Source organism: Ovis aries, chromosome 3, assembly GCF_016772045.2.
Source record: "Ovis aries strain OAR_USU_Benz2616 breed Rambouillet chromosome 3, ARS-UI_Ramb_v3.0, whole genome shotgun sequence".
In the NCBI taxonomy this organism is placed as follows: domain Eukaryota; kingdom Metazoa; phylum Chordata; class Mammalia; order Artiodactyla; family Bovidae; genus Ovis; species Ovis aries.
This window is the reverse complement of record NC_056056.1, coordinates 110,516,063-110,532,120: the sequence shown is the minus strand read 5'-3', so window position 1 is coordinate 110,532,120 and position 16,058 is coordinate 110,516,063. Positions and strand designations below refer to the sequence as shown.

The window sequence follows — 16,058 nt, the reverse complement described above, 5'->3', positions numbered from 1 at the left end:
ATTCATGGGGTCACAGAGTTGGACACGACTGAGTGACTGAACTGAACTGAACTGAACTGAAAGTATATTTTAAGTATTATTTTGTACAAGTAGAATTATAAGGTAAAAATCATGTTTTAAATTTTTATATAGTGCTAAGTTCCTTTTTGTAGGAACTGTAGCAATTTTCACTCCCACTTGTAAAATCTAGGAATGCCTGATTCCCCAAGCTTTCCACGTTATCAGACTTCGATTTTAACATTCTAGTAGTCTGTATATACTTTTTGGTTTCATTTGCCATTATATAAGTGAAGATGAGAATCTTTTATATATTTAAAACTATTTGTTATTCTCTGCACATTCTGTTGATGTCTCTTGTTTTCATATTGTGTTTTGTCTACTGTTGTTTTTTTAAGAACTCTTTAAAAATAAGAAAGTTTAGCGCGTTATCTGCTCTTCAGTTGACAGATTTTTTTTCTACTTATACACATCTCTTTGACTTTTGACTAAATGTATTCCATTAGAAGTTCCAGGTTTGTTTTCATCTTTCTCTTTTAACTGTGTAAGCCAGTCTCTTTCAATTTTTATCTATGAAAAATGATTATTGTACAAATCTGCCATCAGTTTTGGAGGGGATGTGTGTGTGTGCTCAGCCCTGTCTGACTGTTTGTGACCCCATGAACTGTAGCCTTCCAGTCTTTTCTGTCCATGGAATTTTCCAGGCAAGAATATTGGAGAGCATACAAAACGGTTTTTAAAATCTATTTTCACTGTTCTCTTATTTTTTCTGTAGAATGTTTAATACAATTCATGCTATGATTTTGTGTTTATGAATTTTTATCTGTGGCACATATCTGGCTGTGTTTTTGCTTCTACATAACACAGATATTACAGACATGGTTTTTCCAATATTCATGTGAGAGTTGGACCATAAAGAAGGTTGAGTGCAGAAGAATTGATGCTTTTGAATTGTGATGATATAGGAGACTCTTGAGAGTCCCTTGGACTGCAAGGAAATCAAACCAGTTAAAGGAAGCCAACTCTGACTATTCATTGGTAGTACCTGAAGCTTCAGTCTTTTGGCCACCTGATGGGAAGAGCCAACTCATTGGAAAAGACCTTGATGTTAGGAAAGACTGAAGGCAGGAAGAGAAGGGGGCAACAGATGATGAGATGGTTGGATGGCATCACCAATTCAATGGACATGAGTTTGAGCAAGCTCCGGGAGATACTGAAGGACAGGGGAGCCTAGTGTGCTGTAGTCCATGGGGTCACTAAGAGTCAGACATAGCTTAGTGACTGAACAACAACTAAATGATGAGCATTTCCCTCCATCCTAGTTTCTATTTATTTAATTTTTTCTTAGTTCTTGATTTTTTAAAAAAGATTTAGTTCTGATGACATGAAATTTTGTCTTTATTGTGCTAGCATCTGAGAGTTTTCCTTTTCAATTTCTTTCTGACTTTCTTGCATCTCCATTATTTGCACTTGTTTTGGGGCTTGTTCTCTTCCCTAGAAAAATATTCCTCTGTCACTAATTAATCGCAAATTAGGAGGCGAGGTATCCTCTTGTGAGAAGCTGATTTAATGATTTAATAATAGGCTTATTACATTCCCCTCTTTTCTTATTGGTTTGCTTCAAAGCCCTGCTATTCTTTTAAGGAATCCTGTCATGGGAGAAAAATGATGGTGCTTGACTCAAGTCTTATTTCATTACTGCTGCCCCTTCCCATCTGTGAGAATGTAGTTGTTGTTTTTCCTTCTTACAAGCTAGGAATTTTCCCTGCCTGCTGCAAGTTACCACTTCAAGTTATATCAGTTACTCACTACTGCTACAGTGCTTGAGAAAGAAACTATTTACTCTTGATTCCTCACGGCCCCTTTTAATTTGGTCAATGGTGTATCAGTTTTGGCTATGTCTGCACTGTATGCATATTTGAGATTCTTTCTCCCTCTCCCTTTCTCTCTCATTCTTTCTCTTCTGTCCTCTGCTTTCTATTTTCACTTCGATATAACAACCAACTTATTTCCTATAAGAAAATGTATCACTTTACTAGAAAAATCCTGACTTCCTAGCAGGCTTCAAGAATGACAAACTCTTCAAGAAATAAACTTTCTGGGAACTAGTGCATTTCACCACATTAAACCATTTTTGACTATAGCTAGAGAACTGGGACCCAAGGGACATTACAATACAGCAAAGACTGTCAGCTATCAATGGACCAAGAACACTCTGCAGAAACTGGAAGAAATGCTCTTTGTGGTTTTAGTCTATTACTTTCCATTAAATGTGTATTATAAGAGCAGCTGTAAGATGTTTTGAAAGAGGAAAAAACATGAATGGTAGAAATATGATAAATTATAATAAAGGAATGTCTAAACAAAGTTTTTTTTAAATTTAATTTAATTTAATTTTTTTATTTTAGTTTTTTATTTTTAAATTTTAAAATCTTTAACTCTTACATGCGTTCCCAAACATGAACCCCCCTCCCACCTCCCTCCCCACAACATCTCTCTGGGTTATCCCCATGCACCAGCCCCAAGCATGCTGCACCCTGCGTCAGACATAGACTTGAAAGTTTTTTTTTTAAAGTAGACATGGGGTCTAAAATTTACCTACAGTGACTTTCTATGTTAAAATTTTATAATCCGTGTTTATTTAATATCAGTCACAACTTTATGCTATGTGGAGACCGAGTCTACTATCACTGTAAGGACATGCCTGAACTCAAATTTATGAAAGTGGTAGAAAAGAGATATACTTACATCTTGAATCTCACTTATCTTGCTCCACTGATTGCGACACCAGGACTGCAATTTCAGGTGAGAATGGAAGGGAAGAAGTTTTGAGAAATTAGAGACTTGCATTTTCCCTTGGATTCCTATCTTACATACAATCAATCACTGGGAAATAACATTAAATTGAAGAAAGTTAATTTCTGTTAACTCTCTCTTACCCAGAGAACCCTTTCTTAAAAAAAACCATCTATCAGGAAGTTTCCTCTCACTCACATCCCCTGTAGTAACACTGTACAAACTTCTCTTGGAACACTGATTACACTCTGCAACTGCCAATTTAAGGCCATGATGTATTGTCATTGCAAATTTGACTTCAGGTCCTGAGATCATCGTGGTTTTGCTTCCTTTCATATCTGAAGCTGCTCAGTTTTCTCACCATGGGCATGCAGTAAACATTTGCTGAATGAAGAAAAGAACACAGAATTTACTCTTCCACTCTTGTGAACCCAGAAATAAATACCCAAGGTCAGTCAGTCAGTCAGTTCATTCACTCAGTCATGTCCGACTCTTTGCGACCCCATGAATCGCAGCACGGCAAGCCTCCCTGTCCATCACCAACTCCCGGAGTTCACTCAGACTCACGTCCATCGAGTCAGTGGTACCATCCAGCTATCTCATCCTCAGTCGTCCCCTTCTCCTCCTGTCCACAATCCCTCCCAGCATCAGAGTCTTTTTCCAATGAGTCAACTCTTCACATGAGGTGGCCAAAGTACTGGAGTTTCAGCTTTAGCATCATTCCTTCCAAAGGACACCCAGGGCTGATCTCCTTTAGAATGGACTGGTTGGATCTCCTTGCAGTCCAGGGGACTCTCAAGAGTCTTCTCCAACACCACAGTTCAAAAGCATCAATTCTTCGACACTCAGTCTTCTTCACAGTCCAACTCTCACATCCATACATGACCACTGGAAAAACCATAGCCTTGACTAGATGGACCTTTGTATTGCTGCACAAATATGAGGGTGCGTATGCTATGGTTTTTCCTGTGGTCATGTATGGATGTGAGAGTTGGACTGTGAAGAAGGCTGAGCACCGAAGAATTGATGCTTTTGAACTGTGGTGTTGGAGAAGACTCTAGAGAGTCCCCTGGACTGCAAGGAGATCCAACCAGTCCATTCTAAAGGAGATCAGCCCTGGGATTTCTTTGGAAGGAATGATGCTAAAGCTGAAACTCCAGTACTTTGGCCACCTCATGTGAAGAGTTGACTCACTGGAAAAGACTGATGCTGGGAGGGGTTGTGGGCAGGAGGAGAAGGGGACGACAGAGGATGAGATGGCTGGATGGCATCACTGACTCAATGGACGTGAGTTTGAGTGAACTCCGGGATTTGGTGATGGACAGGGAGGCCTGGCGTGCTGCGATTCATGGGGTCGCAAAGAGTTGGATATGACTGAGTGACTGAACTGAACTGAACTGATGGTAAATACTGTGTGCATGCGTGCTCAGCAGCTTCAGTCGTGTCCTCCTCTTTGTGACCCTGTGGCCTGTAGCTATTTGCTGTCTGCATCACCTCTGGCAGGCACTGCTCTCCTTCTGAATGATACCATGCTTTCCTGCCATGTGGATTTCTTCTTCCCTCTGTGTCTGATCTAGGAGAGGCCCTCTGTGAAGAAAAAAGAGGTAGAGACACAAAAATGGAGAAAAACAAAGTGCATATAGTGCATATAAAACAGTCAGCTCCAGTTACCCAGCTTGCTGAGGCTGGCTGCCTTAATGAACCTAGTTCTTAAGCCATCTGTTTGATTGAGCCACAGGTTTCTTTTCAGCTAAGTTAGACACAGTTGATCTCCACTGCTTGCAACAGAAGCAGTTCAGTGAATACACATGGAGGTGTAGTTAGCCTTAATATAGCACACAAAAAGGTATCCATTTATCAACACTTGACCTAAAAGCTAGAGAGGAATTACAATGGAAAACAAAGAGAATGATGATTGTGGATCATTTTTCAGTGTCACCGGAGTCAGTTCTTACAGCATGAGTTAAATTTTTCCTTGTAGGGCAGTTCCGGATATCAAATTATACTCATATTCATCTGTAAATATTAAGATATAGTTTCTTCTAAGGTTCAACTACTTTTAATTAAATTGAAAACAATAATACTGCTTCCTTTGCAGGTTTATTGTGAGGATCACAGGGCATCATGTGAAACACATAAATCCAGCAACTTAAAAAAACGGTTAGCCTCAAAATGAACTATTATTTTTTTTTTTTATCAGTCCTGTGTCTTTATTAAAGAAAGTTAGAAAGAGACTAGATCTGACAAACAAGGGGTGAGATGCTGGCTAGAAGGGAGTGGGCTGGGCTTAGGCCCTGGGGATTCAAGGGCAGACTGATGGCCTGGGAGGGACCAAGAAGATCAGGTCCTGGCAGCAGCTGAGGAAGTGCCTGAGGATGAGCATTCAGGCACTGGGGTGGGCCATGGGGGTCGGTGATCAGCTGGTTCTGCAGGGAGTCCAGGGCCGTCCTCGGACCCCTTTTCTTGAGACCACCTTTTCTTGTCTACCTAGATCATCCACTGGTCCTGATCCTGTTCGTTGCCTTCCATGTCCACCTCGTTGACCTCTCCGTCATCAGGTGACTCATTGTAGTCATTCATCTCATCCATGTCTTGCATGTCCTCATCATCCTCTGAGTCCTCTTCACTGTCCTCGTCGTCATCTTCATCTTCCTCTCCCTCGTCGTCATACTGCTCTGAGGCCGGCTTGCCAATAGGTACCAGGTTGTTGTCTTTCTCTGCAATGCTCTGGAGCCAGGCCTGATGCTGCTGTTCTTGCTGCTGCAGCTCTGTCTCCTCCACACAGGGTCGATCCAAATTAAACCACAGTGTCTCAGTCACACGGGGGAAGAGTGAGGGGAACAAGGTGGACATGGCTCCTGCTCCTTCATTGGGTTTTACACAAACCAGGGCCTGGGCTGAAAGCAGAAGGCAGGATGGAGATAGGTATTTCCCAACAGTCAGAAATAAATCCAAAGCCGCAGGCTGGAGTGATAAGTCCATGGCTCTATGCAGAGAATTCTCCAGGATCCAGGATGGTTTATAGCTGAGTGGTGTGAATTCACTGCTAGTGAGAGCCGCTTCCATGGTCCTTGAGGAGTATGGCTGGCCCGTCTGGAGGTCAGAAGTCTAAAATCAAGGTTTCAACAGGACTGCATTCCTTCAGGAAGCTTTAGGAAAAATCCGTTTCCTTGCTTTTCCAGCCTCCAGAGACTACATGCAAGGCTGCGCTGGTGGCCTTTTCTTCATGTCACTCCAACCTCTTGTTTCCATCTTTATATCTTCTATGGCAAAATGAACTATTATTATTAGCAGATGTGAGTTTTCTGGTTCTAGCCCTTGTGTTAGGTAGTTAGACATTAACAGAAAGGAGGTGACAGAAGCAGATAAAAACCAGAGGGGAATAATCAAGCTAAGCCCCAACCATCTGGAGACTCTCCTCTGACACTAAGAGGCGATGGCGGCTAGAGACCAGCGGGGAATAGTCCAGTTAGGACCCAGCCATCTGGAAACCTTCCCTCGGTCCCACCCAGGACAGGTGACACTATGGTCAGGTGGCGGGCAACTGATCCTGATAAAGAGGGAGCACTGTGACACAAGAGAGCTTCCCCGGGGTTGCGCATTCCCAGACTAGACCGGCGGATAACCTCCAGTAGGTGGCGGTAGTCGTAAATAACCCTCCTACCAATGCAGGAGACTTAAGAGACACGGGTTCGATCCCTGAGTCAGGAAGATCCCCAGGAGAAAGGAAATGGCAATCCACTTCAGTCTTGTAGACTGGAGAATCCTATGGACAGAGGAGCCTGGCAGGCTATGGTCCATAGGGTCTCAAAGAGTCGGACATGAATGAAGTAACTTAACATGTACAGCATCCAAACCCAAACTCATTATATCAACACTGTAAACAAATCTGCATGTGGTTTTGCCCTCCTCTGGGTGGGTTTTTCTTAGTGTATCAAGGGTAGGAACATTTGCAATAATGAACTTGTTACAGAACTCAGGACAGTCAATCAAATAGCAATCGCCTGTGACTCACTGATGAGCGCACCTGCCTCCTTGCAGAAAACTCCTTACAGACACCCTTAAACCTGTTTGAGAAGGCTGGTTTCACCTTGCAGGAACAGTACCGCTCTCCCTCTGAAACTGCATCTACGTTTTAATATTGCTTTGCACTTAAGCCTGAAGTGGTAGTTTCCAAAGTTTTGCTTGCTATCTAAAGGAGCAAGATTGCTGGTCTCTGGTCTCCCCATTGACCTCCTGGATTAAAGCTCTCTGTCTGAAGCCTCCAACTCTGTAATACTTGTATTGATAGTACCAGTCTGCCTCCTCCGTCCTTTACCCTCACTATTGCCTCCCTCTAAGAAGAGGATTGTCGCTACTTGACTGATCAGATTCCATTGCATTAATCAGGCCAAGTTTCTCTGCTGAGACAGATCACTTCACTGGAACATATTGTGTATCTGAGACTTTCCCTGTCTACTTCCTCTTCCTTTATCTATTGCCAGGAGAGTAAATGGCCAGGAGGGTGAGCCAACTTTACCATATTAGAAAAAGGATAAAAGTAAAAAGCAAGAAGACTTGATTAAACCAGATAGTATCAGCCAGTGTCCTGAAATTTTAGAATTAATCGGAATTACTTGGAAGGTTTGTTAAAATACAGATGGCTGGCTCCCATTCCAGTTTTTTAGATTCAGTAGGTCTGAGAGAGAGGCTGGAAATTTGCATCTGTCATAAGTGACTGAGTGATGGTGATCACTGCTGATCCAAGGATGTTTCTGAGATCCCTGGACCTTTGCAGACCACTGGTACCATTTATCAAAACTATGATCTATATTGGAACTTATCAGGTACATTTTTTTCATTTTTTCCATACTTGCCACTTCAAATGTATGTCTATTTCTTTCTGTGAAGTCATTTAAGGAGTCAGAGTGAATGATAAGACAACCAAATACTAAACATGATAAACTAAAAATATTGCAATATATATGAAAATATGCTACCATATTTTATCATGTCTAAATGTCATGGATTGGAAGATATACTATTATTTTAGGTACTGTCATGAAGGAAAATATTCTCTGCTAGTTATGCTATGATGCAATGTTTACTTATATATGAGTTTTTATGTTATTGATATTAAAATGATAGGTTTATACTTACTATTTAATCTCATATTTTATCATATATTATTATTATGTAAACAAAGAAAGCAAAATAAAAGTAAAATAATTATTTAAGATGTTGTCAAAATTTTTCATATTCAGAGTGTGATCTTCAGTTCATTTTCCTACTCATATAAAATGAAGTTCAATTTTTTTGCACAGTGTCATGCTGCATGCCCTCAATGGCATTGGGGCTTCACCCCCTTGGTAGAGCCGCAGCTGTGAAGTCTTGAAACAGTGATCACTATTTTCTAAAAGATTTTATTTTGAAGTATTGACACCTTTTCTGAAATTTTGATATTGAAGTGTTCTTGCTCTTACTATAAACCTTTAATTGGCTTTTTGGCAATAGCAAGGAACCATATTCCTTCAAATGCAGCACAACTATTTTGTTGATTGAACCAGGATAGAATTGCAGTGGTCTCTTCATGCAATCATGAAAAAGAACCAAGTTTCAGGCATTTTGTAAAAGCTAATGAAAATTAGGTTTAGAACTGCTGTCTGACAGTGATTGCAAGATGCTGTAAAGTGTAAGACAAATCCTTAACATCAGAGATCTTGGAATATGCAGAAGAAACCATATGTCTTACTACTGATGAAATAAGAGTTGCTCTAATTTTTCAGTTTCCATAAATCTGTAGGATACCACTGCCCATTTCTCTTCCTTATTGCAGTCATCTACAAAGCAGTGGGTCACTTCTTTCAATCCTTTTGAATTTTAGCACAATTTCCACCATAAATTCTGATCATTTTACTATCCATGTACTATCCCTCTTGAGCTTCCTTAGTGGCTCGGATGGTAAAGAACTTGCCTGCAATGCCAGAGACCTGGGTTTGATTCCTGTGTCAGGAAGATGCCCTGGAGAAGGGAATGGCAACCCACTCCAGTATTCTTGCCTGGAGAATTCCATGGACAGAGGAGCCTGGTGGGCTACAGTTCATGGGGTTGCAAACAGTCAGACATGACTGAGTGACTAACACTTTCACTTTTCAATGTCCCTCTTGTCTCTTCATTTCCTCTTCAAGGATGATCTTATACTAAAACCTATCTCTTGCACTTACTCCCAAGTGAATGCTCATAATTACACCTCTTTCATAATCATAACTTGAAGCATTCCACTCCCAAACATCACCTGCTCTTTTTCTAGGTCATTCATGATTTACAGTACCATGTCTCCAGCAATTCTTTGTCAGTGCTTAGAGAAATAACTCCTTGTCTCTACAACATGCTTTATCACTGATTCTACATTATCCCTCACAAACCTCATATCACCACTCCTTCCCCAATTTAGGTCCCATTGTGTATCCTTGCGTTTACTTCTTCAATTTGTTTTCCCCATTTTCCCTGTATTTTATTCAGTTTGTGTGCTGAGTAATCATGCTGACTAAAGTAACTCATTGCCTTTGCTGAACCTATGCCTGAACAGCTGAACATTGCTGGAGAAAAATGCACAATTCTGCTGAAAGGTCTCATTTTAATTTCATGACTACTCATCTCAAGTTGGTTCTTGGTGCTGCTTTGCATTTGTTCTCTTTTTATTTCTGCCTTATTTTCTTCTTCACCCTTTTTCTTATGGCTTGTTTACATTGGCATAAAAAAAAACCCTGCTACAATATTTCTTAAAAAAATAACGTCCCTCGATCCACATTCCTTATAGCTGTTACCCCATTTCTCTGCTCTCTGTCACAGCTATCCATCTAAAAGAGTTGTTACTATTTGATATCTGCTTATTCTCACTCAGTTTTCTTTTGAACCTGCATCTTTTATGCTTTTATTCCTACAATTCTTAAATAGACATCAAGGTTACCAGTGAGTTCCCTCCTTTAAAATGCAAATTGCTTATTTTTGTTTTATTCACCTACTGATACAGTTAATCATTTGATACACATAACGATTCCTTAGTGGCTCAGCAGGTAAAGAATCTGCCTGCAATGCAGGAGACCTGGGTCTGATCCTTGGATTAGGAAGGTCCCCTGGAGAAGGGAAAGGCTACCCACTTCCGTATTCTGGCCTGGAGAATTCCATGGACTGTGCATGGGGTCACAAAGAGTCGGGCACGATTGAGAGACTTTCACATTCAAGGATATTTTCTTCATTGTTTTCTTCTAAGACAATTCTATTTCTCTCCTCAATCATTTTCTACTTCTTCTGAAGATTCTTTGCTGATTGCTCTCATTTTTCTGACTTTTAAACATAGATTCTTTCATGTCCTAAGTATTTAATCTAGGCTTATCACTACAAATGTTGTTTTAATTCTGGTGATTTGCAAATTTTTATCTCCAGCTTAAACTTCCCTCTGAACTCCAAATTTTCTATTGCATATATCTAGTATGCAACTCAAAATGAACATGCCTAAAAATCTTTTCCTGATGTCTTTCTTCTTCAAATCTATTTGTTTTGCAACTTTGTGTCTCAGTTAATGACAAATATATTCGTATAATCAGGCGTAAAACCTTGAAATCACTCTTGCTTTCACAAATTTTATCACATCCAACATGCAGTCCAAAAGCAAATGTCTGTAAAATCTACATTGAGAATATATACAGATTCTGACTACTTAAATGGCACGCCACTCTAGTACTCTTGCCTGGAAAATCCCATGGACGGAGGAGCGTTGTAGGCTACAGTCCATGGGGTCGCAAAGAGTAGGACACGACTGAGCGACTTCACTCACTTCCGTCCTTTTATTGTACTCCTAACATTTGGTGTAAATTCAATGTTATTCCTTACAAAGATTTTTGCAAAATTCTAATGGTAATTTCACTTTCACTGTTGCTCTTACATTCTTCACAATGTAGTATTGTAAAAATTTATTGTAAAAATTAAATTCTAATCATGTTATCCCTGCCTCCCAAACATTTCCATGCTTTTCTCATTTCATTCATTCAAAATTGGAAAAAAAAATCTTAAAACTACCTGCATGAACTACATAATTCTGTTGCTTTACTTTCTGACTATTTTAAATTGTCTTCTATTCTCCCTCTTGCTCATTTATCTCTGGCCACAAGGGTGAAAAAAAATCACCTAATAATGTGTTACTTCAAAGTTACTGATATTGCTACAATATTTCCTATTAAAATAACTTCCTTTGACCCACATATCTTAGAGCTAGTGGCAGAATTCATAAAGTAGGAATGTCTTGAGAAACCTCAAAATGAAGTTTGTTTTAGCATGGTTCTAGGTTGCCTGTTCCCTGAGATGCCTGGGAGAAGAAAATGCAAATCTTCTTTGGAGAAAGTCATTTTAAAAATAAGTCTCAAAGAATCAATTAAAGTGACCTAGAACTTTTTGCCAAAAGTCTTTGCTGGAAAAAGACCATAAAAAAAGAGCCAGCAGAAAAAAAAGTAAACAAAATCTTACTACAAAACTTTCAGATATTGAAATCATTGGATGCCAAATATAAAGTATGTATCTAAAGAGTAAAAAGTAAAAAGGCAATTGAAATTATGAATTAAAATAGGTGGCTATAAAAAGAATTACCAGATAGTTTTTCCTAAGGTTGGAAGAGAGCTCTTAAAAAATTAAACTAACTAGAGCAGAGATATTGTTAAAGGATGAAACAAATTATACAGAGCCAAAAGGGGGATTCATAAATTGAGAGAGATATAAATAAATTACACAAAATGCAAAACAATGAGACAAGGTGTTAAGAAAAAAAAAGTAGTGTTAAAGTACATAAAGAAGAGAGGAAGGTCCAGTTTTCTCATCTAACTGGAAATCTAGAAGGGGATAATAAAGTAGAGAGGAAATATTTAAATATACCATTTTTACAACTGAAAATAGACAAATTATCCGATAAAAGTAACAGCGTATTTCTAGGAGGAGAAATTAAATCTTTTCAATTACAACTCAGGATGAAAATGAATATCATTAATGTAAGAGAGTTGATATCTGAAGTAGGTAAAAAGAAAAGATAGATAACATATTAGGTTGAACCATTTCAAATAGATTGAAAATGGTCAAATAGCTTCAGTTTTATATATGGTCAGTCTATTACAAAGAAACAATCCCCAACTGTTGGGAATTTGGGAGACAAAATGATCTGTGCCACAAAAGTAGAAAAAATTATCATAATGTGTAACTTCAAAAGCACCTACATATGGGTCTGTAGGAAGAATTTACAAAACAAGTATGTCTGTTTGAACAAATTCAAAAGCCATGATGAAATATTTGCTGTGCAAAATAAAATCTTCAAATTTTGGAAAGAAAATAAAGGTCGACCTGGAAGTGCAAACCTGATCGAACTAAGGGCTCAATAAAAACATTTTTCTGGCAAATACTGGCAAATTTTAGCAGTCTCCTTACAAAGACTTCAAAAGAGTCTATATTTACATGTCCATCATCATGAATAAGGTTCCTGGCCAAAATCCAGGACACTGACAGCGCTAAATGTTGGTAAGAATCTAGAACAACCAAAACTCTAATTTATTGCTGGTGAAAGTGCAAAATGGTACAGCCACTCTGGAAGACTGGCAGGTTCATTCAAAACTAAACGTACTCTTACCAAACGACCCAGCAATCATGGTACTTGCTATTTGTCCAAATGAGCTGAATACTTATGCCTAAATGAAAACCTGAACACAAATGCTAATAGGAACTTTATTCATAATTGCTAATATTTGGAAGCAACAAAAATGCCTTCAGTAGGTGAGTTGATAAACAAATTGGAGTATTTCCCTATGCGCACATGTACTCAGTCACCAGTCGTGTCCGACTCTTTGAGATCCCATGGACTGCAGCCTACCAGGCTCCTCTGTCCATGGGATTCTCCAGGCAAGAGTACTGGAGTGAGTTGCCAGGCTGTCCTCCAGAGGATCTGCCCAATCCAAGGACCAAACCCACATATTTTATGTCTCCTGCATTAGCAGGCAGGTTCTTTACATTAGTGCCACCTGGGAAGCCCTTATTTCCCTACAATGGAATATTATTCTGTGATGAAATGAAACGAGCAATTAAGCCATGAAAGAACATGGAGGAACTTTAAATGTGTATTTCTAAATGAGAAGCCAGTCCAAAAAGGCTCCTGGGCTGTACCAGCTGTGTGTGGCCCCATGGACTGTAGGCCTCAGGCTCCTCTGTCCATGGAATTTCCAGGCAAGAATACTGGAGAAGGTAGCCAGGCCCTTCTCCAGGGGATCTTCCCAACCCAGGAAGTGAACTGGGGCCTCCTGCATTGCAGGCAGATTCTTTACCAGCAGAGCTACCAAGGAAACCCTCCTAAAGTCCTACATAATGTCTTATTCCATCTATATGACATTCTGGAAAAGGCAAAACTGTGAAGATGGTAGTTGTCAGGAGTTCAGTGGGAGAAAGGTAGAAATGCATAGTAGGAGCATAGGAGATTTTCATAGGGTGGTGAAACTATTCTGGAAGATGCTGTGATTGTGGACAAACGCACTATACCTGTGTTTAACCCATACAACATACAGTGCAAAGAGTGAGGCCTAATGTAAACTAGGTACTTAAGCTGTTAAGACTGCATCAGTCTTGGCCTATGAACTACAACAAATGCAAGATATTAATAACATGGGAAACTAGAGGGAGAGGATGAGTTATGTGGAAATTCTGTGCTTTCTGCTCATGTTTTTCTGTAAACCTAAAACTTCTCAAAAATTAACTTAAAAAAACTTGAGAATAAACAAAAAACCTATTTAATAAGTAATTATATCATAGAATACTATATAGAGATTAATAAGAATGAATGTACTAACATGAAAAAGAGAATACATTGATGCATAAAAGAGAAAAAAATAAGGTACATAGCACTGTTTATATTATCACATTTATTTGAATAAACTTTATATAAAATGTGTATTTCAAATATATATATATGTATATATATTTTAAAGAATGTGAAAGAGCTGTTTATAGCCATTACTTTTAGGAAAGAAACTGTCAGTTGGAGTTAAGTAGCTGGTGGAAGGAAGATATAGGCATCTTATTGTATCCCTTTCATTATTTGTATATTTTATTTACGCAAAATGAAAAGTTTAAAGATACTCTATATACCATTTCATATACATTTTCCGAAACTTACTAGTGATGGTAAATTGATACATATAAGATTTAGTAAAACTCAGTGCATACTGAAAAAAATTTTTTGCCAACTTAAATGAATTATTTTATAGTGTATTCCTTACCTATGGATTACGTGACTGCTTCAATGCTTTGAAATATGAAATCACTAGGCATGGGATGACCTGAGTTAGGAGGGAAGATGGGTCAAGGAAAAAGCTTTGAACTGAACTGGATGTAAAAATAAACAAAGTTTTGATTTACTTTGGATTGGATCTTCTGATAGAGAAAGTGCTGAAATGGACTTTTCCTTTACAAAGACATTATCAGGTGGAAAAAAGAAATATGAGTGGGAAATAAGGAAAAACACTGTGAGATCTGCCTAATGGTGCATCAAGAAGTGAGGAAAAGAAAGCTAACAGATCACAAAGATCACAGTCATTTTCATTCTTATGTTCCTATTGGTTTTAGGTGTCAAGTAAATTAAGAAACAATAATAATACTCTAATTTCTAAATTTCTGTAGCAGGAATCTGATTCAATAAATGGCTGAATACTATGTGTATGATACTGTACAATGTGGCATGGTATCTCTAAAAGGTAGATCAAGAAAGAACTTTTTTTTTCCTCTTTTGCTCTGTTCTCTTGTGGAGAACTTTTATGATCTCAGACGTCTGGTAGAGGGTGGGATGATTTGGGAGAATGGCATTCTAACATGTATACTATCATGTAAGAATTGAATCGCCAGTCTATGTCTGACGCAGGATACAGCATGCTTGGGGCTGGTGCACGGGGATGACCCAGAGAGATGTTATGGGGAGGGAGGTGGGAGGGGGGTTCATGTTTGGGAACGCATGTAAGAATTAAAGATTTTAAAATGAAAAAACAAAACAAAACAAAACAAAAAACAAACAGAAAAGCTATCATAATGCATCACTACAGCCTCAACTAATGGTTACGAACTAGGAAAAAGAGGCTATTTTTATTTGAAGTAAAACAAAGATAATGATAGCAAATAATTTAAGTTTTGGATATTCCCTATGTGCATGGAAATGTTAACAGATCTTTTAAAACTTATATTTGTAATATACGTCTGTTCTTTTCCTACTGATGCAAAGAAACTATTTACTAGACTTACTCTATAGCCACATTTCCAGAGCTGAATAAAAAGCAAAATGGTGGAATTTCTCTGTACATATTTCCAAGCAGCTAGTGATCTGTAGTCAGGACCGTGGCTCCAGCAGAGATGCTTGTACCTAGCTAACTGCCAGTATTTCAGTTTTGTGTTACTTCCCTGGGGATGGATGGAGGAAGAAATTTGACCTTTTTTTTCAAGCAATCATATGAGAAATACCGGTTTAACACCAAAGTCACCTTGAGAGTAATAAATGCAAGTAATAACACTTTTATGTGTGTTTCTGATGAAGCCTGGAATAATGAACAAAGAAATGATACTGCCTAAGAGAAGAGCAAATCAGGAAACTAGTTGTGACCAGTTGTCCCAAGCACTGGTCTCTGGCCCTGCTTCTGAGGTTTTATGGGTATATAATTGAACCAGGCCTGTTATAGGCTTCTCTGGACACATTTAGCTCCTAAAACAGTTTCTGTCAATGTAACAACTTGTATATTACATCCTGTGGACTGTAGATAATTGCTTAAGCTCTCTGGTTTACTGATTCCTCTCCCACAGACCTTCAAGACTGCTTAACCTTTAATATTGCACAACGAGAACTTGGTATCTATAAAGGAGACCTTGAAGTCCTAGCATCTCCAACTATAAATAAAGTGAGATAAGAGTGTTTATGTGACTTGACTAAAATCAGCGATGTTCGTTAATCTGCACTGGATTGAAAAGAATTGTGTGACCTTTCCTAGTAATTAAACCTGCAGAATGAAAGTCCTTTATTTCTTTTCCATTGTAAAATAATGCTGCCAGTCTGGGAAGAAGTATATGAGAGCAGAATGACACTCTTCAATAACTTAGTAGACCAGTCAGTCAAATATCACCGTCTGTTGCCATGTGGTGCATTGTGGAGCTGACACACATTTAGCCTTTGAGGAAAGGGCATGTAATTGCATCAGTGTGCCATGAAATCCATTTAAATCTGG

The 16,058-nt window shown here is 38.7% G+C and overlaps 1 protein-coding gene across 1 annotated transcript; it reads right to left on the bottom strand.

The window, feature by feature from the left end:
- Positions 1-4,976: 4,976 nt before the first annotated feature.
- Positions 4,977-5,647, bottom strand: LOC101120997 (anaphase-promoting complex subunit 15-like). Its single transcript, XM_042246523.2, has one exon. The coding sequence runs from the start codon at positions 5,644-5,646 to the stop codon at positions 5,281-5,283; it is 366 nt and encodes a 121-aa protein (XP_042102457.1). The 5' UTR covers position 5,647; the 3' UTR covers positions 4,977-5,280.
- Positions 5,648-16,058: the final 10,411 nt, after the last annotated feature.

Excerpts from the sequence above, each read along its gene's own strand:
- LOC101120997 (XM_042246523.2), bottom strand. The coding sequence starts at position 5,646 with ATGTCCACCTTGTTCCCCTCACTCTTCCCCCGTGTGACTGAGACACTG.